Consider the following 17,518-nt stretch of genomic DNA (forward strand, 5'->3'; position numbering starts at 1 on the left):
CAAGTAAAGACTTGCTACTGTCGGACAACTCAACATTGTATCAAACATTCAAACTCCCTAAACTTTTTTTTTTTTTTTTTTTACCTTTTGTTATGTTACAACCAGATATTTCAATGTATTTTTGGAAGATTTAATTTGATTGAACAAATTTCTAGCAGCAGAAATTTGTGGCATGGTGCTTCCACTACATTTAAAGTAGCAATTTTTTTCTAATAAGATTTTCTTATCCAGAGGCTTTTTTTTTTTTTTCTTATTTGTTTGGGGTTTTTTTTTTGTTTTGTTTAGTTTAGTTTTTGTTGTTGTTGTTTTTTTTTTTTTTTTTTTGCTAAATATTGATTGCACATAAATTCCTTGCCATAAATTCCTCCTTTGATTTAGTGTCTGCATTGACCCTAAATGATTGCTATGGAAGATGAAATAATCTTTAAAGGAATCAAAGCAACAGGTTTTGATAAAGGAATAACCTAATTCAATGATGTAATGCTCAAAAAAATATTTTGCATAATTCCAACCCTGTAAATAGAGTTTGGTAACATTATCATTGAATTATGCTGAAGTGGACTCCATTTGCATTTTCTGCAAATTATGTGGTTTCTGCATGGGTGCAGTATCAAACCAATCTTAATAGTGTCACAAATGAATACCTCTACAGACAGAGTTAGAACGCTCTTTCCGCTGCACGTTTTATTATATTCACTCCAACATTTAACTCAAGCTGCTGGGAAAAACTCCAGTTAGGAACAGGTAAGGCATCATTTAGTTTAAATTACTATATAACTGTCAAGTTTCAATACAGTAATTTTTGACAGTATTTAATTCTGGTACAGCAAACATACCAGAATTAAATACTTTTCATCCCCTTTTAATATTAATGCATTTGTAATTATTTGTATAAAATATTTAGCTTTTTGGCATGTTTTAATATTCATGCTTTTTGAGGAACATCTTGTTTTATATGTAAAAAGTTCTACATTAATAGAAAGAAATCAGTTTTCATTTTTCCTACAGTTACAGTAGAAGATAAGAATAATCGTTCCACATTTTCTTTCAAAGGTGAAAAAGCATAAAACTTTTATTTTTAGGTTTTTAGTGTTTTCTCCATTCTTCATTTTATTCTCAGGTCCTCACAGTTAACTTCTCTATGCATCATGGATGAAAACGCTTTTAGATACATACTCTTCCTCGGTAAGTGTAACAGCTCTGTGGATTTTGTTTGCATTCTTATTCTTAGATAAACATTAAATTTCCATATGTCATATTTAAAATGTTTTACTGCTTTCTATTTAAATAAATTAGTTGGATAGCACATCTTGTTTCTAATAGTTTCACTCTTAGACACAACTGATTAACAATTCCACTTCATAAGGTGATATACAGAAATTTGTTTTTTATTTTTCAGGACTTCATTATTTTTGCGTTCTGAGTATTTAGCAGAGGTCTTTAACTTCACGCCTCGAGGGCAGGTGTCCTGCTTCTTTTAGATGTGTCCCTGGTCCAGCACACCTGAATCAAATGGCTGAATTATCTCCTCAGTATGCAGCCAAGTTCTCCAGAGCAATCTGCACTCTGATTATGGGACTCAGATGTGCTGCGGAAGACATATATCTAGAAGTGATAAAAGTGATAAGTGCAGGACATTGCATTTCAACGCCTACACTTCACTTTTACCACAGGAAGCTTTTTACTTCTTCATTTAAGTAAAATAAAATACTATTTGTGAAATATTTGTGACTAATATGACGTGAATGAGTAAATACAGTCAAATGTGCAAAGAAATGCAAATCCACATAATTTTCCAATTAACTATTAAAAGATGTTTCAGTAAAATTTATGGTTTCTGCCAACATCTCATTTGCACACGAAGCGATACTACGGTCCGCTATGAGATCTGTTCTATATAAGGATCTAATTTCCATATTCTAATGTGGAATATGGAAATCTAAACAAGAAAAAAAGAAAAGTAAAAAGAAACACTGACTGTCTCCCATAATTGTGCTCTAAAGGCTGTGGAAAAAAGCACTAGCAAGCTCTAGATAGCAAGAGGAGATTCATGAGTTTCCAATAATCAATAAAAGAAAAGTACATTCCTTGGTCTGTGAAGAGTTATTTACCCCTAAATGTCTTCTTTTTTGCCTTTTTGTTCACCACTGGTTTCAACATTTAGAAATTTGAGAAGGCTAAACCAGGTGTAGCTTCTGAGAGAAAGTAAAATGTTACAGTTGAAATAACAACAAATAAAACAAATTGGAGAGGAGTAGAAGAAGATAGTGAGAAAAAACTTGTAAGTTGGTCTTCCATCAGCCTAAGCCTATATCAGCACAACAGTGACAGCACAGAATAACCCAAGGCTGCCTATAAGGAAAGTTTAAAGCCTAATCTTCTATTTTGAGTGTTATCATTTGTTGAAACTTGTTTTTGTTGTCTCAGGGTTGTGCGTCCTCCCTCTATGTTTTTCACAAGTGTATCGTGTTGTAAATGAAAGAAAGAGCTGGACTGAAGCCCAGAGGTACTGTAGGGAAAAATACACAGACCTGGTCACCATCAACAGCACCGAAGTTATGGCCCAGGTGAAGGACCTACTCAGAGACCAAACTGATGAATTCTGGATTGGGTTGTATGGTGACGTTAATAATTGGAAGTGGTCTCTGGAAAAAGATGGATTTTATAAAAAAGGACAGGCTGATTTAAGACTGTGGAACTCAGGGGAACCAAACAGTCCTGAAGATCATTTTCTGTGTGCTGACATACAACCAGGAGCTGCATGGTCTGACTACCTGTGCACTGCTAAAAGACCGTTTGTCTGCTACAACAGTAAGAGAACAATAACGGCTCTGTTTCAGTGTTGTTTTCAACTCTCACCACAAATTAGGTTTACATAGATTAAACAAAATAGCATTAATATTTAAATGATACTAATATTGCAAAGAGCTTTTTTACATCCAAATTAAAAGTTTCAGTCAAAATCATATTACAATCATATTAGCTTCAGAAAATATCTTTTGTTTGTTTTTTAAAGGTTCAGGTTCAAATTACATCGTTGTGACGACAAAGATGTCTTGGGAAGAAGCTCAACTTTACTGCAGGAAAAAGTACATAGATCTGGCCAGTGTGAGGAACACATCCGAAAACACCAAAATCAATGCACTTGTGACTGAGTATTCATGGATTGGCTTGTACAGAGAGTCATGGAGGTGGTCAGACGGTCAGCGCTTGAAGATGACTTCGTTCCGTAACTTCAATAGTGATCAATCAATAAATGTTCAAAGCTCCTGTGTTACTACAACAAACAGGAGGTGGAATATAAGACTCTGCTCCAAGACATATCCCTTCATCTGTAGTGGTGAGTCAAACATACCAGGAGGTATGTTCGATAAAAAGATTCTTACTTTGCCTCCTGTTTCATGATCTGTTTCATTTTGTGCCATGTTGTAGATTTATGCCTACTTTATAAAATAACTTTCACCTCACCATCGGTCTCCAGCTTTGTTCGAAATTGGAAATTTTTTTTTTAGGATAAATTAATTCTCATCCAACCTAATTAATTACAAAAAAAACTCAAAATTTTTTCTCACCTGTAAATTTCTTTATGGACATCATCATGATTATTTTTTTATTAATCCTTTAGGAACTCCTCGGAAGATGAGTGTGGTAAAAATTACGTTAGATTCCTCGTTGGACCTGGAAGAAGCGCAGGATGCCGTCTTGCAGCAAGTATTTAAGAGGCATTTCTGGTTTCCAGAGGTCATGTTTTGTTATGTAATGAATAACTTATGGGCAGTGCAAAACTTTCATGTCTTTTATTTTATGTAATATGTGCAACTGACATCCTATTTTTAAAATAAATGTCACGTTTGAGATGAACAGATGGCTGTTCTCTTGGACGTTTGGGTGTTGAGGAGATTTTAAATCCTGTCCTCCTATTTCTTCCAGCTGGATCTCAAACTGAAGAGCTATGGCCTTGAAGATTTCAATCTGAAATGGATCAACCAGTCTGATGGAAAGATATTTCACTTGGAAAAGAAAGAAGACAAAAAGACAAAGAATAAAAACTAGGGGTGCACTGATTGCAGTTTTCTGACTAATCACAGATTAATGAGCTATTAAAAATCCTGACCTGACAATTTCGATTTTGGCCAATACCAATTCTTTTTTAATCTAAAATGTTGCTAAAAGAAAGTTGATGAGTTACCTACAGTGAGATGACTATTGTTAACAGCAAACATATAGACCTGATTTGGTGGGCCGGTCTGGTGGTCAAAGCTTTCTCACAGCAGAATAGAAGAAGATAACAGTTGATTTAAAAATCTTTCCTGAGGTACATAAAATTGGTAGTTAAGATTGGCTTCACATGTAAAAATCAGTCGATTACCAATTTCCCAAGATTAGGGAAATCGGCTCTGATAAATCAGATTGCCGATAAATCAGTGCATCCCTAATAAAAACATGAGACTGAGAAAAACTTTGTTCCCTGAAAAAGATGGCAGAGTAGTTTTTGATTTTCTTAATGATAATTCTCCTGACTGATATTCGCTTTTATTGTTGTAGCTACAGATCATAAACATTGATGGTCTAACAGTATCTTATGTTCCAACTTCAAAATAATTAATTTTCTCCTGATCTTTCTTGTCTTTGATTTTGTATTCTGATCTTTCTGTAAAGTTTGTTGAATTAATGTTTATGTGAATTCTGCCTCAATAAGCCAGACTTGGTTGGTTGTTATCACCTTGTGTTGCACTTTTTGGCATCTTCTTCCATGGGTTGGCTGTGAAAGGGAACCAAATTCAAGAAGAAGGCAATCCATCTGTCCACACTCCACCCTGAAAAGCCTCCTGGGGGCCAGCTTTCAGTCCAAACAGGAATCATTGGTCATTGGTCTCATCATCTCACTGCATGTGGGAGGGGCCTAAGCGAACAGGTGTCATGTGAAGTTGTGATTAAGTTGTGTGCCAGACTTTTTTATAAAAGTAAAAAAATTCAAACTCCAAACTCCAAAGAAAAATCCAATTTTGATGTCGGTGGACTGGATGATGGGACGGGGCGAACACCAAGGCAACAAATTGGCATGCAGACAGAAGAGGCAGCATCAACTGCAATTGTCTGACTTTTTAAGGCGACCCGTGTGAAGACGCTGTTGCAGAAATCAATCCAACTAAATACAAACACATGGATAAGTTTCTCTAAATTTTGCTGGAATATTTATCCTTTAATCCTAATGTTCTTCAGGAGATAGAAGTCCAACTTTGCAATTAATTTCATGTGTCTTTGAAAATTCAGGTCTGAGTTTTACATCCATTTGGGCCTCATTAGCTGTTACTAGCTGTAATAACTTACTCATGTGCTGGACTTTGGTTGCTCCTCCTTTAGTTTTGTTTCTGTTCAGCTGAAGAAAGTTTTGCCACATTCATGCATCTGTTTAGTGCTTGGCTGAGTTCAAAGTCACCTAATGATACCATAATGGGGAGCTTTGTAACATATCCACAACTTTGGTAGCTAATTGTCAGCAGTTATTGACATAAGACTCTGATCATTTGTTATGGAAGAGGGTCATTTCAAAGACTATGCTCAAAATTATGCTTTTTATTTAAATTATGGTCCGATAAATGTATGAATGATGATGGATTTGCGGTCTGATCTTCAGCCTCCTCCTCCTGCTGGACTGTCCACCCACTCTGAAGGTTATTACTTTCTTCATGCTGATTAGGTTCAGATGAATGCACGCTTTTGTCCAGCTCGGTTTCCCACGACCCGGCGTTCGGCTGGCAGTCGCGTGGCTCTGATACAGGGGGCCCCAGCTTTGAGGTGGGGTGAGGGGGTGAGTGAGACGAGGGGAGAGGACATCTGGTCGGTCTGACATCTGCTAGCGGCAAATGTGACCCGGAAATGTTTTAAAACTCAGAATATGATCAAAGCAAGAAGTGAAGACGTCCCTGATTCTTCCAGCTGAAGATCAAGGTGGATTTCAAAGAGATTGTGACACACTGCATCAATTATCATCAGCGTATTTATGTGGAATTATAGACCAACACAAAGTTGACATAACTGTAAAGAAAATTGTTGTTTCAAATTTTTCTGTACAAATAAAAATCTAAAAAGTACAAGATGTTTGTTTTCACTCCCATGAGTTCTTACTTTAAGTTTCTATGAAAGTATTTGTCTATTTTTCTTTGCACTCAAACTCAATCAGCTTGGACGAAGACTTCTTACTGATTCTCAAGAATGCCAGAAATTCTGATATTTAGGGCATTTTAACACATAAGCAAGTCTTGATTGATGGTTCAAGTAGTTGTCCTACTCAAAAGTTACTTCAAAAGTTACCCTTCATCAATGTCTCCAGACTCCAGCAGAATTTCTTCCAGTATTTTAATGTTCATCTTTACATCTATCATGAGTAAAGATAAATAAACTGAATTTAGACTGAGATTAAACTCAACAGACCTGATGATGGTCTCTGATAAATTGGTTTCACTGGATTTTGGAACAACAAATCAAAAGGGACTAAATAAAAAATGTGCTCATCACTGTAAACTAAAACACAGTAAAATTGGAGTTTGAGGCTGTACCTCACTATTTCACTCTGTTTTTAAGTGATCTGCCTGTCTCCTGTGTGGCAGTGAGTCTTTAGGAAGTAGGTTTTGGCCCTTCCTCAGACAGAGCAGTTTAATGTTGCTCTCGCTGTGAGAATGGGCCCCGGGCTCCCCAGGGTAAAACAAGGTAATTGCACCTTCTTGTTCAACACAGGGAGAAAAAGGGAAACTCAGGGTTTTTTCTGCTGTTGTGGTGGGGGGAAGGTCGTGCTTGGTTTCAGGCTGGACATCTGTCGCCGCTGAGACTTTTTTTTTTCTTTCCCCTGGGCTCTGCCGGTCACTGAATGAAGCCAATGACCTGTCAGACTTGACTGATGGGGACCCCGTGTGTGGGAAAATCCTGCAGGCAAAGAGTTGGGTTATTCACATGCAAATCGCGGCCTATAAATAAGAGGGTCGCGGCGCGCCGAGGACCCTAGAGACGCGCTGAGACTCAGAAGGGACGGAAGCACACCGGGTTAGACATGACTGCATCTTCTGCGGCGCACAACGCTGAGAGACCCCCCAGAGCCAAGGAGGAGAGAAAGGTATTCCTACGTTTAACGTGGTATCGTGTTTTTTGTTTTTAATTCATTGCTGTGCTGTTTGACTTCATAAGATGTTGTCGTTGCAGCTGAGGAAGCCGCTCATTGAGAGGAAACGACGGGAGAGGATAAACAACTGCCTGGATCAGCTGAAAGAAACTGTGATCGGAGCCTTTAGGCTGGATGTGAGCGCAAACACGTGTCTCCCATCTGCTCTTTAAAGAAATCTAAGCAACGGGTTTTTCTATTTTTATTTTAGCGCCTCTTTCTTCTCCACAGCAATCCAAACTGGAAAAGGCAGACATCCTGGAGATGACGGTGAAACATTTACAGAACATCCAGAATAATGCACTCAATGGTGAGGAAGTTTTGCCTTGGTTTTGACACGTGTGGTTTCACGTTTATTGTTTTTATTGTTAAAAAGAACAACAAAAACATTATATTTTACTATATTTTCTGTAAAAAGGTTTCACTATGTTCGCTTGTAATAACTTAGAAAAATGTCCAACGAAAACAATCTGAGCTACAGCCACACTACTATTAGGCAGCAGGGGGCAGCATAGGCACTTTACTAATAGCCCTTTAAGCCCCAAGTATACAATGTTCTTTTTCTTAGTTTATTGTTTATTTCAAGCCAGTAGGAAATCAAATACAGCACGATATTATGTATTGTTTTACATTTGGGAGGAATAAAATAGAATAAATATAGTGTAAAATACAGGAAGAAAAAAAAACATTCTTGAAAAAGAGTGGAATGAAGACAAACTTTTTCACTCTCACCTTTTGATTTAATTTCTTCATAAATTATGTGTTTGCTGCCATGTACTGCTTCATAACTGTTTCTGTCTTATCAACATAGTATTTTACATCAAAACCAGTGCACAAAAATAAATCATCATATGCAATATATCAGGGGTGGGCAACTCCAGGCCTCGAGGTCTGGTCTCCTGCAGCTTTTAGATGCATCTCTAATTCAACACACCTGAGTCAAATAATGAGGTCATTAGCGGAACTTGACTGCACTGCGGAGATGATTCAGCTGTGTTGGACCAGGGAGACATCCAAGAGTTGCAGGACACCGGCCCTCAGGATCAGGATTGCCCACCCCTGCAATATATAGTTATCATAGCCGTAACATACAAATATTCATCACTGAGCCAATCAGATCCTCTGTCAGCAGCCATTATTGTAACCAACCATTTCTTTATCTTGGTGTAAATATTTATACATTGCTTGAGGTTCCCAACTTATAACAACACACACCTGCAGTTCATTTTACTACTTGTGAGGTGTAATAAATGGATCTTCCACCAGAGGGCAGGATTCGATACAACAGGATATTGAGGAATATATTTGTGTAGATAATGTGACAAATATTTTTTTAGATATACTTTTTTTTATTTAGTCAAGCATATTGGGGTTTTATATAAATGTGACACTGAATGCTCATTGCAGCAATGTTTTTTCTGTCTCTTTCTCATGCAGACTCAGCGTCGGGCCTGGAGGCCCAGCAGAGATACAGCACAGGCTACATCCAGTGCATGCATGAAGTCCACAACATGCTCCTCACCTGCGACTGGATGGACAAAACCCTCGGCTCCCGGCTCCTCAACCACCTTCTCAAGTCCCTTCCCAGACCCAACAGAGAGCCAAGCCGCCCCACACAGAGGCAGGACGTGTCTCTATTGACCAGCCAAGGTTTCCCTGCATCACCCCTTCGCAGGGACGCCCTGGCTGGGTGGCAGCGTCAGAAAGAAGGTCCACCCGGTCAGGTTGCTGAGCTTCAGGAGAGGCCAGGACTCCACAGTTCACACCTGGGGATGCTGGAGATGTGGAGGCCGTGGTGAACTGGTGGATTGACGATCTTAGTTGTCCGTTTTGTTAGACCATCCTCTGTTATGTATCTTATAGATATTCAGAAGATAAAAAAGTGGGGCGGTTTTGTTCCAGTGCTTTTAGGTGTGCTATGATGATTCAGACCTTTTCTCAGTACTTCCCTAAAGAAGTGGATTTCTTGTAGCCTGCATTATAGAAGGCTCTTATTAATCTTTCCTTAATTTATTGTATTAACATCTATTTATTTCTTAATATATGGCATAATTTTGCTTCTTTGACCTGTTGTTCGATGTTGCATAGATTTCTGTCTGCATTTCTTTACTATTTAACCTAATCATTAATATTAATAATAATAATAAAGTCTTTTACTTACTCATTAAAAGCTTAATCGACTGTTTTATTTATCTGCAATTGTTCTTGTGTGTCGACAATAAGACTTTGCAAAAGGACATTGGATGTATCGCAGAACGTCGTCTTTGCTGATTTTTATTGATACATTATTTTAAATCTATACTAAAAATGCATTTTATTTTAAAGTGCAGTCACTTTTAGTTACTCTGAGACCCAACATGTGTCCTTACAGGGTATAAATGGACACACTGTTCCTTGGAAGACAAAAATGTACTTTTCCTGCATCCCTTTTTTGTCAATGCAGAATGTAATAAGACATGGTGTTAAAATGATGTATGATAATGTTAATGTCAGAGGGTTGTACTAATGCTTCCAGTTCACTAAAGCATTTAAGAGGTTGTTCACTAAATCTAAATTTAAACTTTTGCATTTCACAGGTGAGTGAAATGTTTACCATTGACCAAAATATTGGTGATAAAGTCCATATAAACAGGCTCCCTTTAATGTTATTTTTCAACCTTCTTGTCTTAATGTAAACCTTAGTTACTAAAAATCATCTTTTCGATTGAATACTTAACCTGATTTGTTGTGTTAAATCCAAAACTGAACCTGGTTCTGGTAAATATTTGTCCTCGGTTAGCAAAATACCCTTTACTTGTTTATTTTTAAAAAATAAGATGCGTTGCATTTAATACAGTGTAAACAATCAGATCAATAATGACTCTCTCAGTTCCTGCTTGAAATATTTTGTGGATTGTTGATGTTTCCCTGTTTCATAAAGTCATTTCTTTCTGTTCATCTGCTATGAATAATATTTTTAATTAAAGCATGACACTTCTGCTGTCTACAGTAAATTTATAGCTTTATAGCCAAGAGCATATCTTTACTAAAGGGTTGGTTAATGAGTCGTAATCGGATTTTATTTGCACTTTAGAACAAAGTTATCAGAGGATTTACGATTGACTGTTTTCTGCAAGGATTTCTTTCACATCAGTTGTGATGTGAAAGCATCTCCATTTGTACCCCATGAGTTCTTAGATTATTATTCTCTTGTTGTTGTTATGATTTCCCAGCGCATGCAGTCAGGTGGATGGTCCAAAATAAGAGGGAGAAAGGCGGAGAGGGGAAGGGAAGGGAAGGGGGGCGTCTGGTCCCTCAGCGCAGCTCCACAACAAAAGCAAGCCGAGACAGCTGCTCTCTCTCTCTCCCCTCTGCGCGCACCATTACAGCCCGGGAACAGTAATGTGGAGGTGGCGAGGTGCCAAAACACAGAGCTCCACTTCAAAAGTCTGCAGCGCTTCGGTCGGTTGTTTCCAGACGTTTTGCGCGCAAACTGGACAAATACTGTGCTGGTAAATATAGATAAATAAAATAAAAATAATAATAAAAAAAAAACGCACCTGGAAAACGAATTAATTCATTTACCTGCATGGCTTCACAGTTGCTTGCTGTCTTCTTTTTTTCCAAACAGACGGCTCTCCTCCATTATGGGGACGATTAGCATGATAATGGTGTGTACAGAACATGTATAATAAGGAGGGCAGAGGCCTGAGGGGCCTCGTTGGACAGAAACAAATAGACACTGTGCGTAAGGACTATCCAGACGCAGTACCGCACACATTTAACCCAAAAAAAATAAAAAAGAGAGAAAACAATAACATGCTATAAATAATCTGCAGGGTGCTTAATTTGAACAGGACGTCTTCATATTTGTCACTGCACTTAGAGACACTGAGTCGCGGTCAGTGGAGCAGGTTATCAATAAAAATCATCTCTCACGCGGCGGGGGGCCGGGGGGGGGGACTACGTGAGAAAGCCGCTGCGCTCGAACACGAAGACACCAAACAACAGAGAGAACAAACGAGGCGCAGGCCAACACCTGTCGCTTTCTTTTTTGGAGAAGGGCCCTTAATTCCCCCGGCTGATTCAGTTCTGGCCGAGGGGCCGCCGGCAGCAGCTGCCAACTGAAGGCATCGAGTTACATCCGCCAAACAGCGGGGTGGATCTGCTGAGGCTCAGGCAACAACGCCCAGCGCAAACTGAGGCGGGAGGGCAGCGAAAATGATGCACACTAATACAGATATTGAAACTTTAAAAGAAATAAAGTTTCACACTGTGCTTCACTGTCTGAAGGACAGTGTGCATCTCGGTCACTATTGGATACAGAATCCCATAATAATAAAACTGAATCAACCTGTGTGTGATTCAATCTTGGCATAAATCTGTCCACAATACCACTAATTTCTGCTGGACTTTTACATTAAATCCCAATTAAATACATTGAAATGTGATGGGGAAAATGGAAAAAACGTTGAACACAGTTAGTCCAGTGGAGTTAAAAACTATTGAACATCCAGAATATACTAACAGAGGTGGTTAGACTAACCACAAACTGTACTCAAGTAAGAGAAGCAAAATTTGTTTCAAAACTAGAAACATGAAATACTAATATTAGGGTATTTAGCTACTTCCAGTCACAATAGTGTTCACGTTGCTTAATCAAAGCCAGTCAGCAGGTAAAAAATAATTTTAGATCAACAAATCTGATTCCAAATCTGATTCCACTACATTGCAGTTACTCTTAGTAGGCTATGTCGAAATTTGACTTTAGTAAGCGATGCTTCACCATCAACAGCTGTTAAGACACAAGTTGGTCCATATAAAAGCACAAATTAAAATATAAATAAATCATTTAGGAAAAGAGATATTAGTCAAGTAAAAAAAGTAAGGTGTAGTAAAATGCTTCTAAGATTTTCTAAAAGTTACTCAAATAAATATCACTGAGTAAATGTAACTTGTTGTCACGCACCTCTACAAACAGTAATTGACTCAGTGCATTCTTTATCTTATGCAGTGGATTTAAAGTGGCAGCTGCTCATTATGGGGGAATAACTGCGCGGCCGTTCCCCTAACCCAACATATTGTGTGATTAAAGCCGGTCCATCTTCTCGGGGCTCTCACCGGGGTTGACCACGGACAAAGGAGCTGATCGCTCATTGGCTGCGGCCGTGTGCGCTCTGTTGGCCCCCAGCGCCTGCAGCTCCAGCCTCTATTCACATGTTAATAAGCCCCTATAAATACCAACAACAGCCAGTCAGCGCCAGCAACACGACACACAGGGGTGGTACAATAAACACAGGGCGCCTCGCCTGCTTTTCTCCCCTCCTGCGTCTGCCTGCAACCGGTTCTGTTCGCCAGCTGCCCCCCTTTCACGGACGACACAGAAGTGGAAGAAGCCACAGACGCGGCGTTCCGACCAACATGGCCCCCGCTGCCCGGCCCGGTACCGCCGGACTTTGCATGGAGGAGGACGAGTCCTGCTACGGGATTCAGAAAGCGGACAGAAAGGTGCGGCAATGATGGTGTGGCGCACTTGTCACGCTGCGTGCAGAGACAAGGGGATGTTTTACTAGATTTTTAAGTTGATTGCGTTTATATTCTAAATAAATGTAAATGCTCGTTTTTCTTTCTGGTATCCTTTAGATCAGGAAACCTTTGGTGGAGAAGAAGAGACGAGCTCGCATCAACGAAAGTCTGCAGGAGCTGCGGACTCTGCTGGCGGATACAGACGTGAGTATGCGGCGCACACGTTGGACCGCAGTATCTTACTGCAGGCCAGTTTATTTCGTGGAGATGATCTGACTTTTACTTCCCATTTCCATAGCTCCATTCCAAAATGGAGAACGCAGAGGTTCTGGAGATGACAGTGAAGAAGGTGGAGGATGTTCTCAAGAACAGGTCTCTAGGTCAGAACCAAAATTATTCACCTTTTAGCAGGATGAGAGTTATAGAATGACACTGTTTTTATACTGCTGTGATGCTGAATAGACAGATTTTTTTTCTGAAGAAACTGAGTCATATCAGTTGTGATAGAATGTATTGATCATTTTTGTATTCACATACCACTGAAAATTTCTTGATTATCGGCCCATGTTAATCATTTGAGTTGACATGATAATAGACTTATTGGGAGATATTTTATCATAAATAGTATCAAAGAAACATCAGCTAGATCGTTGATATCTGAGCTCTTTAGTTCAGTTCAGACATGAGAGTCTTTTATAGTTTCTATATCTGTTTAAAAGAGTAAAAGGCAATGATAAACATTATTTAACTGCTTTAAATAGAGATTACCCTGGGGAAAAACCTTTTTTTCTTACTAAGCAAAATCATAAGCATAGAACATTTCTGGAGGATTGCAAACTCCTTTACTATGTTTTTTCAGCAACTTGCTGCACTGACATGTTTTAATCAAACCTAAGATAAAACTGTAGATCAGAAACCCTGACCAGTTCATTTGTCAAATAGTTACGATGACATTTTATTTATTGTTGTTTCATTTTTGATTCAAAGACATAAAAACAAACATGGAATAAACTCTGTGAGTTTTTAAATTGTCTTTGCACTTTATGTTATCCCTTTTGACTGGTTTGCTTTTTGGAAGAGTCACACTTTTTATTATTTTCCCACATTACTATTAGATTTTTATGTGATTGGATCCATCTTTAACTAGCCAAATCTTACTGTTAGGCAGTCTATTGTCAACCTGCTGGCCTGCAGTGCGTAGCACCATCTAAAGGAGGGACAGCAGTGGTATTCTGTTCATCCTGGTACTTTGTTTGGCATTTCATTAAAAACACTTTAGACAACAGCAATGATGTAATAGAAACTAGTTTGTGTTTTTTCTAATTGATCAGTTTATTGCATGCAGAGCCGGGCTGCAGCAGTTCTGTAATGAAATTTCCTTTGCCTCTCCTCCCTCAGAAGCCGACGCACTCAGCCGGGAAGCCAGCGAGAGGTTTGCAGCCGGCTACATCCAGTGCATGCACGAGGTCCACATGTTTGTGTCCAACTGTCCGGGCATAGACGCCACGGTGGCGGCCGAGCTCCTCAACCACCTGCTGGAGTGCATGCCACTGAACGAGGACCACCTCCAGGACGTCCTGATGGACCTGATTACGGACACTCCAGGGACAAACGGCAGCACTTGGCTCGGCGCCGCTGAGGGGCCCTGCCCGACCCCGGCCCTTTCCAACTCGTCCAACGATGAATTGAGCTCGGACCTGGACGAGACGGACAGCGAGCACAACCAGAGCTCGACGGAGGGAGCGGAGAGAGGGGAGGCCCTGAGCATGCCCACTGTTACATACCCTCAGAGTATGTGGAGGCCTTGGTAGGAAAGGTCTGTAGCTGCAGCTGGGATCTGCTGGAAACAGGAATTGTGGGATTTTATTAATGTGAAGCGCCACTGCGCCTCCTTCAGAAAGAGAAAACTCCACCCTACAACACATGAGCACCATTTGCTGCTGAAGCCTTTCTGGACTTATTTAACCAATTCAAGAACTGCCAACTGACATGCACTGAAAGTCTTAAGATGATCGCCCCGCTCTGATTTCCATTTCTATTAACGGGACCAAACCTGGCTTCTGTGGACCTGGATCTATTCGCTCTTATTGAGGTGCAGCTACTGTACATCCATTCTTCTGCATTCTGGGAAGTGTAGAAGTTTACTAAATAAATTACAAGGTTAAGCAGAGGGAGCAACATTTGACCCATAAACACACGTATAGTTCTTTTGGAAATCACAAAAAAAAAAAAACAAAGAACCTAATAAGTGCACTAAAGGGTGGAGTTTTTCCTTTTTCTTATCAGCAGGGCCCCAATTCTTGTGGGCCACTGCAGCTTGGGACCTCCTGAAAGGACTCTCCCCCTTCCTTCCTCAATCCTGACACCCTGGCTTTGAGTACTCTCTTAAGACTTCTCTTCACACCTGGAGGATAAAAGAACGTCCCCTCTCAACACTTAGAACCCAACAAAGGACAGAAAAGGACCAGTTGAAGGCGGTCACACTTATTCTGTGTGTAACTGTGTACATGGAGTTTGGATGAGGAGAAAAGCTCTTTTTAGCACCTGAGAGGTTTGGCAATGCCTCTGATTAATATAAATAATGGTATTTCGTGTATTGCTGTAGCTTATGAGACACATAGCCTCTTTACGTTGTAACAATGTTTAATTAAATGTCTGAATTTGCTGAATAAAATAATGTAGCTGAAATACTTTTGGCTGATGTAGTGTGAAACTGAACCAATGCACAAAATATGTGTGGCAATTCTAAGAACTTTTCAGATTTTGTCACATAAGAAAGACAGAATTTGGTGTGTTTTATTTGGATTAAGTCAACACAAACTAGTTCACTGTTGGGAAAATTAGCTTGAAGGATAGGTCTTAAAACGTTTCAAAATAAAAATCTGAAACATGTTTTTTTTTTTTTTGTTGCAATTTTTGCTTTAAACCTCTCCATGCACAGTCAGTCAGTATGTTCAGGTTGTCCTATTGAAAGGTGAAACTCTGTTTCAGTGTCAAGCTGAACAAAAGCAGCCCCACATCATGAGGCTTCTCACACCTTGTTCCACTTGTAAAACTGTTTATTTATCTTGAGCTGAAATTGGTTTTCTCCCATGTATAGCATCATCAATATGGGCCAAAAAGTTACATTTTTGTCCTGTCTCACTGGGGTTTTCTTCCTCTGCATGGCTTGTGGCATCAAAGCGGACTTTCTGTCACTTTTGCTTTTCTAGCAAAAATGACAATCTGGTCAACCTTGCTCCACCTGAGCTGTAATTATGTGCAGCTCCTCAAGGGACAACATTGATCTCCTAGCTGCTTCTCTTAACATTGCTCTGTCAGGTTAGGTGACTTGCAATGACTTCTAGTTTTATCTTCCAAATTTCAGATGATCAATTGAACAAAACTTAATTGGAATATTGTATAGAAAAACCCTGCTTTGAATTTTAAAGCACAATGTTCTCAGTGATCTACCTGCTGTGTCCCTCGGTCTTTACAATGCTGGGTTTTTTTTTTTATGTTCTCTGACAAATTGCTAAGACTTTCACACAACAGCCGGATTTACATTTAGATAAAATCTTACAGAGCTGGACGCTTAACTGACTATTAAAGGTAACTGGTTGTACTGGGTGTTATTTACCAACACTACAGTAAATGTATATGCACATTATACCTATTAGATTATTATTACTCAAAAATCATGAATACCTTTCCTTTCTTTTTACAGTTTTGCATCACTTTGTGTTGGCCGCACAAAATCTCATTACAATACATTGAAATTTGTGGTTGCAGAGCAATAAAATAGGATAAAGTTCAGTGGGTTTGGTGAGGTTCATTTTGCAAGGTAGAGTAAACTCAAGTGTTTCGACTAGGGGTCAGCAAGTTCAGTCCTTGAGTTCCTGCAGCGTTTGGATGCATCCCTCCTCCTCCACACCTCAATCAAATGAATGGTTTAATAATCTGCCATCTGCAAAATCTGTGAACACTCTAAAGAGGTAAGTTATTGGAACAGGGATGCATCCGAAAGTTGCATTTCTTGAGGATTTTAGTTGCTAACCCCAAGTTTAATCTGAAAAACAGTTCAGGATTTAAACTTCTCTTTTTTGGCTTTTTAACACATCAAAACACTTTAAGTTGTTCAAAGTGCGCTCCCCAGCATGATGCATGCTGAAATAGTCGCACCTCCTCACAAGTGTTTTTAGTCTCACCCCTGCTACAATGAACGTTAACAAATTCCTGTTACATCCTGTCTGGACCAGTGGTGGTCCTCACAGCACTGCGGCCCCTTTCTCCTGACTCCAGGTTAGGTAGTTTACTAAATAGCCAGCCAGGCTTCACCTCTTAAAAACCCTTAGGAACCATCTTTTTCACAATGTACTTGTGATCATTATTCAGTTAGCAATTGCATATAAAGAATTTTGTTTAATATCTGATGGCCTTGTGAAGGGAACAGGATAATTAGTTAACAGTGAAATGGGTGGAGGCTGGAGGATCCGGGTGTGAAAGTGGAAGGAAACGCTCATGATTGGGATCAAAGTCAGTGGGTTATGTGTGACAGAATAGCTTCAAAGTCAGAGAAGGACAGTAAAACATTACAGTTCTTATTTAAACGGATCAAGTTCTCTTTCTTACCTTCTTTCTTTCTCATATCTATATAAACACACCTTCCTTTTGACCTTTATCCCAGAAATAACAGGCATGTAAAAATATAAAAGCATAGGCAAGTTTCTATTCCCGGTCAACAACCAAAAAGTTGTCCAGGCTTTTTCAATTGTTATAGGGTCATTTTGATGTGCTGAATCCAAAAATCACATTGGTTTTGCTCAATCAGATCAACCTTCTGAGCTCTGGATGCATCTGAATGCAAAACTTTTTCTC

At 39.3% G+C, this 17,518-nt stretch overlaps 2 protein-coding genes across 2 annotated transcripts; both read left to right on the top strand.

The window, feature by feature from the left end:
* Nucleotides 1-6,986: 6,986 nt before the first annotated feature.
* Nucleotides 6,987-9,273, top strand: her8.2 (hairy-related 8.2). Its single transcript, XM_055028686.1, has 4 exons — nucleotides 6,987-7,111; nucleotides 7,198-7,293; nucleotides 7,388-7,466; nucleotides 8,594-9,273. Exons 1-4 carry the CDS (start codon nucleotides 7,049-7,051, stop codon nucleotides 8,953-8,955), a joined length of 600 nt encoding a protein of 199 aa, XP_054884661.1. The 5' UTR covers nucleotides 6,987-7,048; the 3' UTR covers nucleotides 8,956-9,273.
* A 3,063-nt stretch (nucleotides 9,274-12,336) lies between these two features.
* On the top strand, nucleotides 12,337-15,553 carry her13 (hairy-related 13). Its single transcript, XM_055027774.1, has 4 exons — nucleotides 12,337-12,643; nucleotides 12,779-12,865; nucleotides 12,960-13,041; nucleotides 14,060-15,553. The coding sequence occupies exons 1-4, from the start codon at nucleotides 12,353-12,355 to the stop codon at nucleotides 14,470-14,472; spliced, it is 873 nt and encodes a 290-aa protein (XP_054883749.1). The 5' UTR covers nucleotides 12,337-12,352; the 3' UTR covers nucleotides 14,473-15,553.
* The last annotated feature ends 1,965 nt before the right edge of the window (nucleotides 15,554-17,518 follow it).

This window comes from Poeciliopsis prolifica, unplaced genomic scaffold (genome assembly GCF_027474105.1).
Source record: "Poeciliopsis prolifica strain line A6 unplaced genomic scaffold, Auburn_PproV2 SCAFFOLD004, whole genome shotgun sequence".
Taxonomy (NCBI): Eukaryota; Metazoa; Chordata; class Actinopteri; order Cyprinodontiformes; family Poeciliidae; genus Poeciliopsis; species Poeciliopsis prolifica.

Bases quoted from the DNA above. Each gene is read 5' to 3' on its own strand.
- her8.2 (XM_055028686.1), top strand. From the start codon at position 7,049: ATGACTGCATCTTCTGCGGCGCACAACGCTGAGAGACCCCCCAGAGCC. The intron at 7,112-7,197 runs GTATTCCTACGT...TTGTCGTTGCAG, and splicing joins GAGCCAAGGAGGAGAGAAAG to CTGAGGAAGCCGCTCATTGA. The intron at 7,294-7,387 runs GTGAGCGCAAAC...TCTTCTCCACAG, and splicing joins TCGGAGCCTTTAGGCTGGAT to CAATCCAAACTGGAAAAGGC.
- her13 (XM_055027774.1), top strand. From the start codon at position 12,353: ATGTTAATAAGCCCCTATAAATACCAACAACAGCCAGTCAGCGCCAGC. The intron at 12,644-12,778 runs GTGCGGCAATGA...GGTATCCTTTAG, and splicing joins TTCAGAAAGCGGACAGAAAG to ATCAGGAAACCTTTGGTGGA. The intron at 12,866-12,959 runs GTGAGTATGCGG...CCATTTCCATAG, and splicing joins CTCTGCTGGCGGATACAGAC to CTCCATTCCAAAATGGAGAA.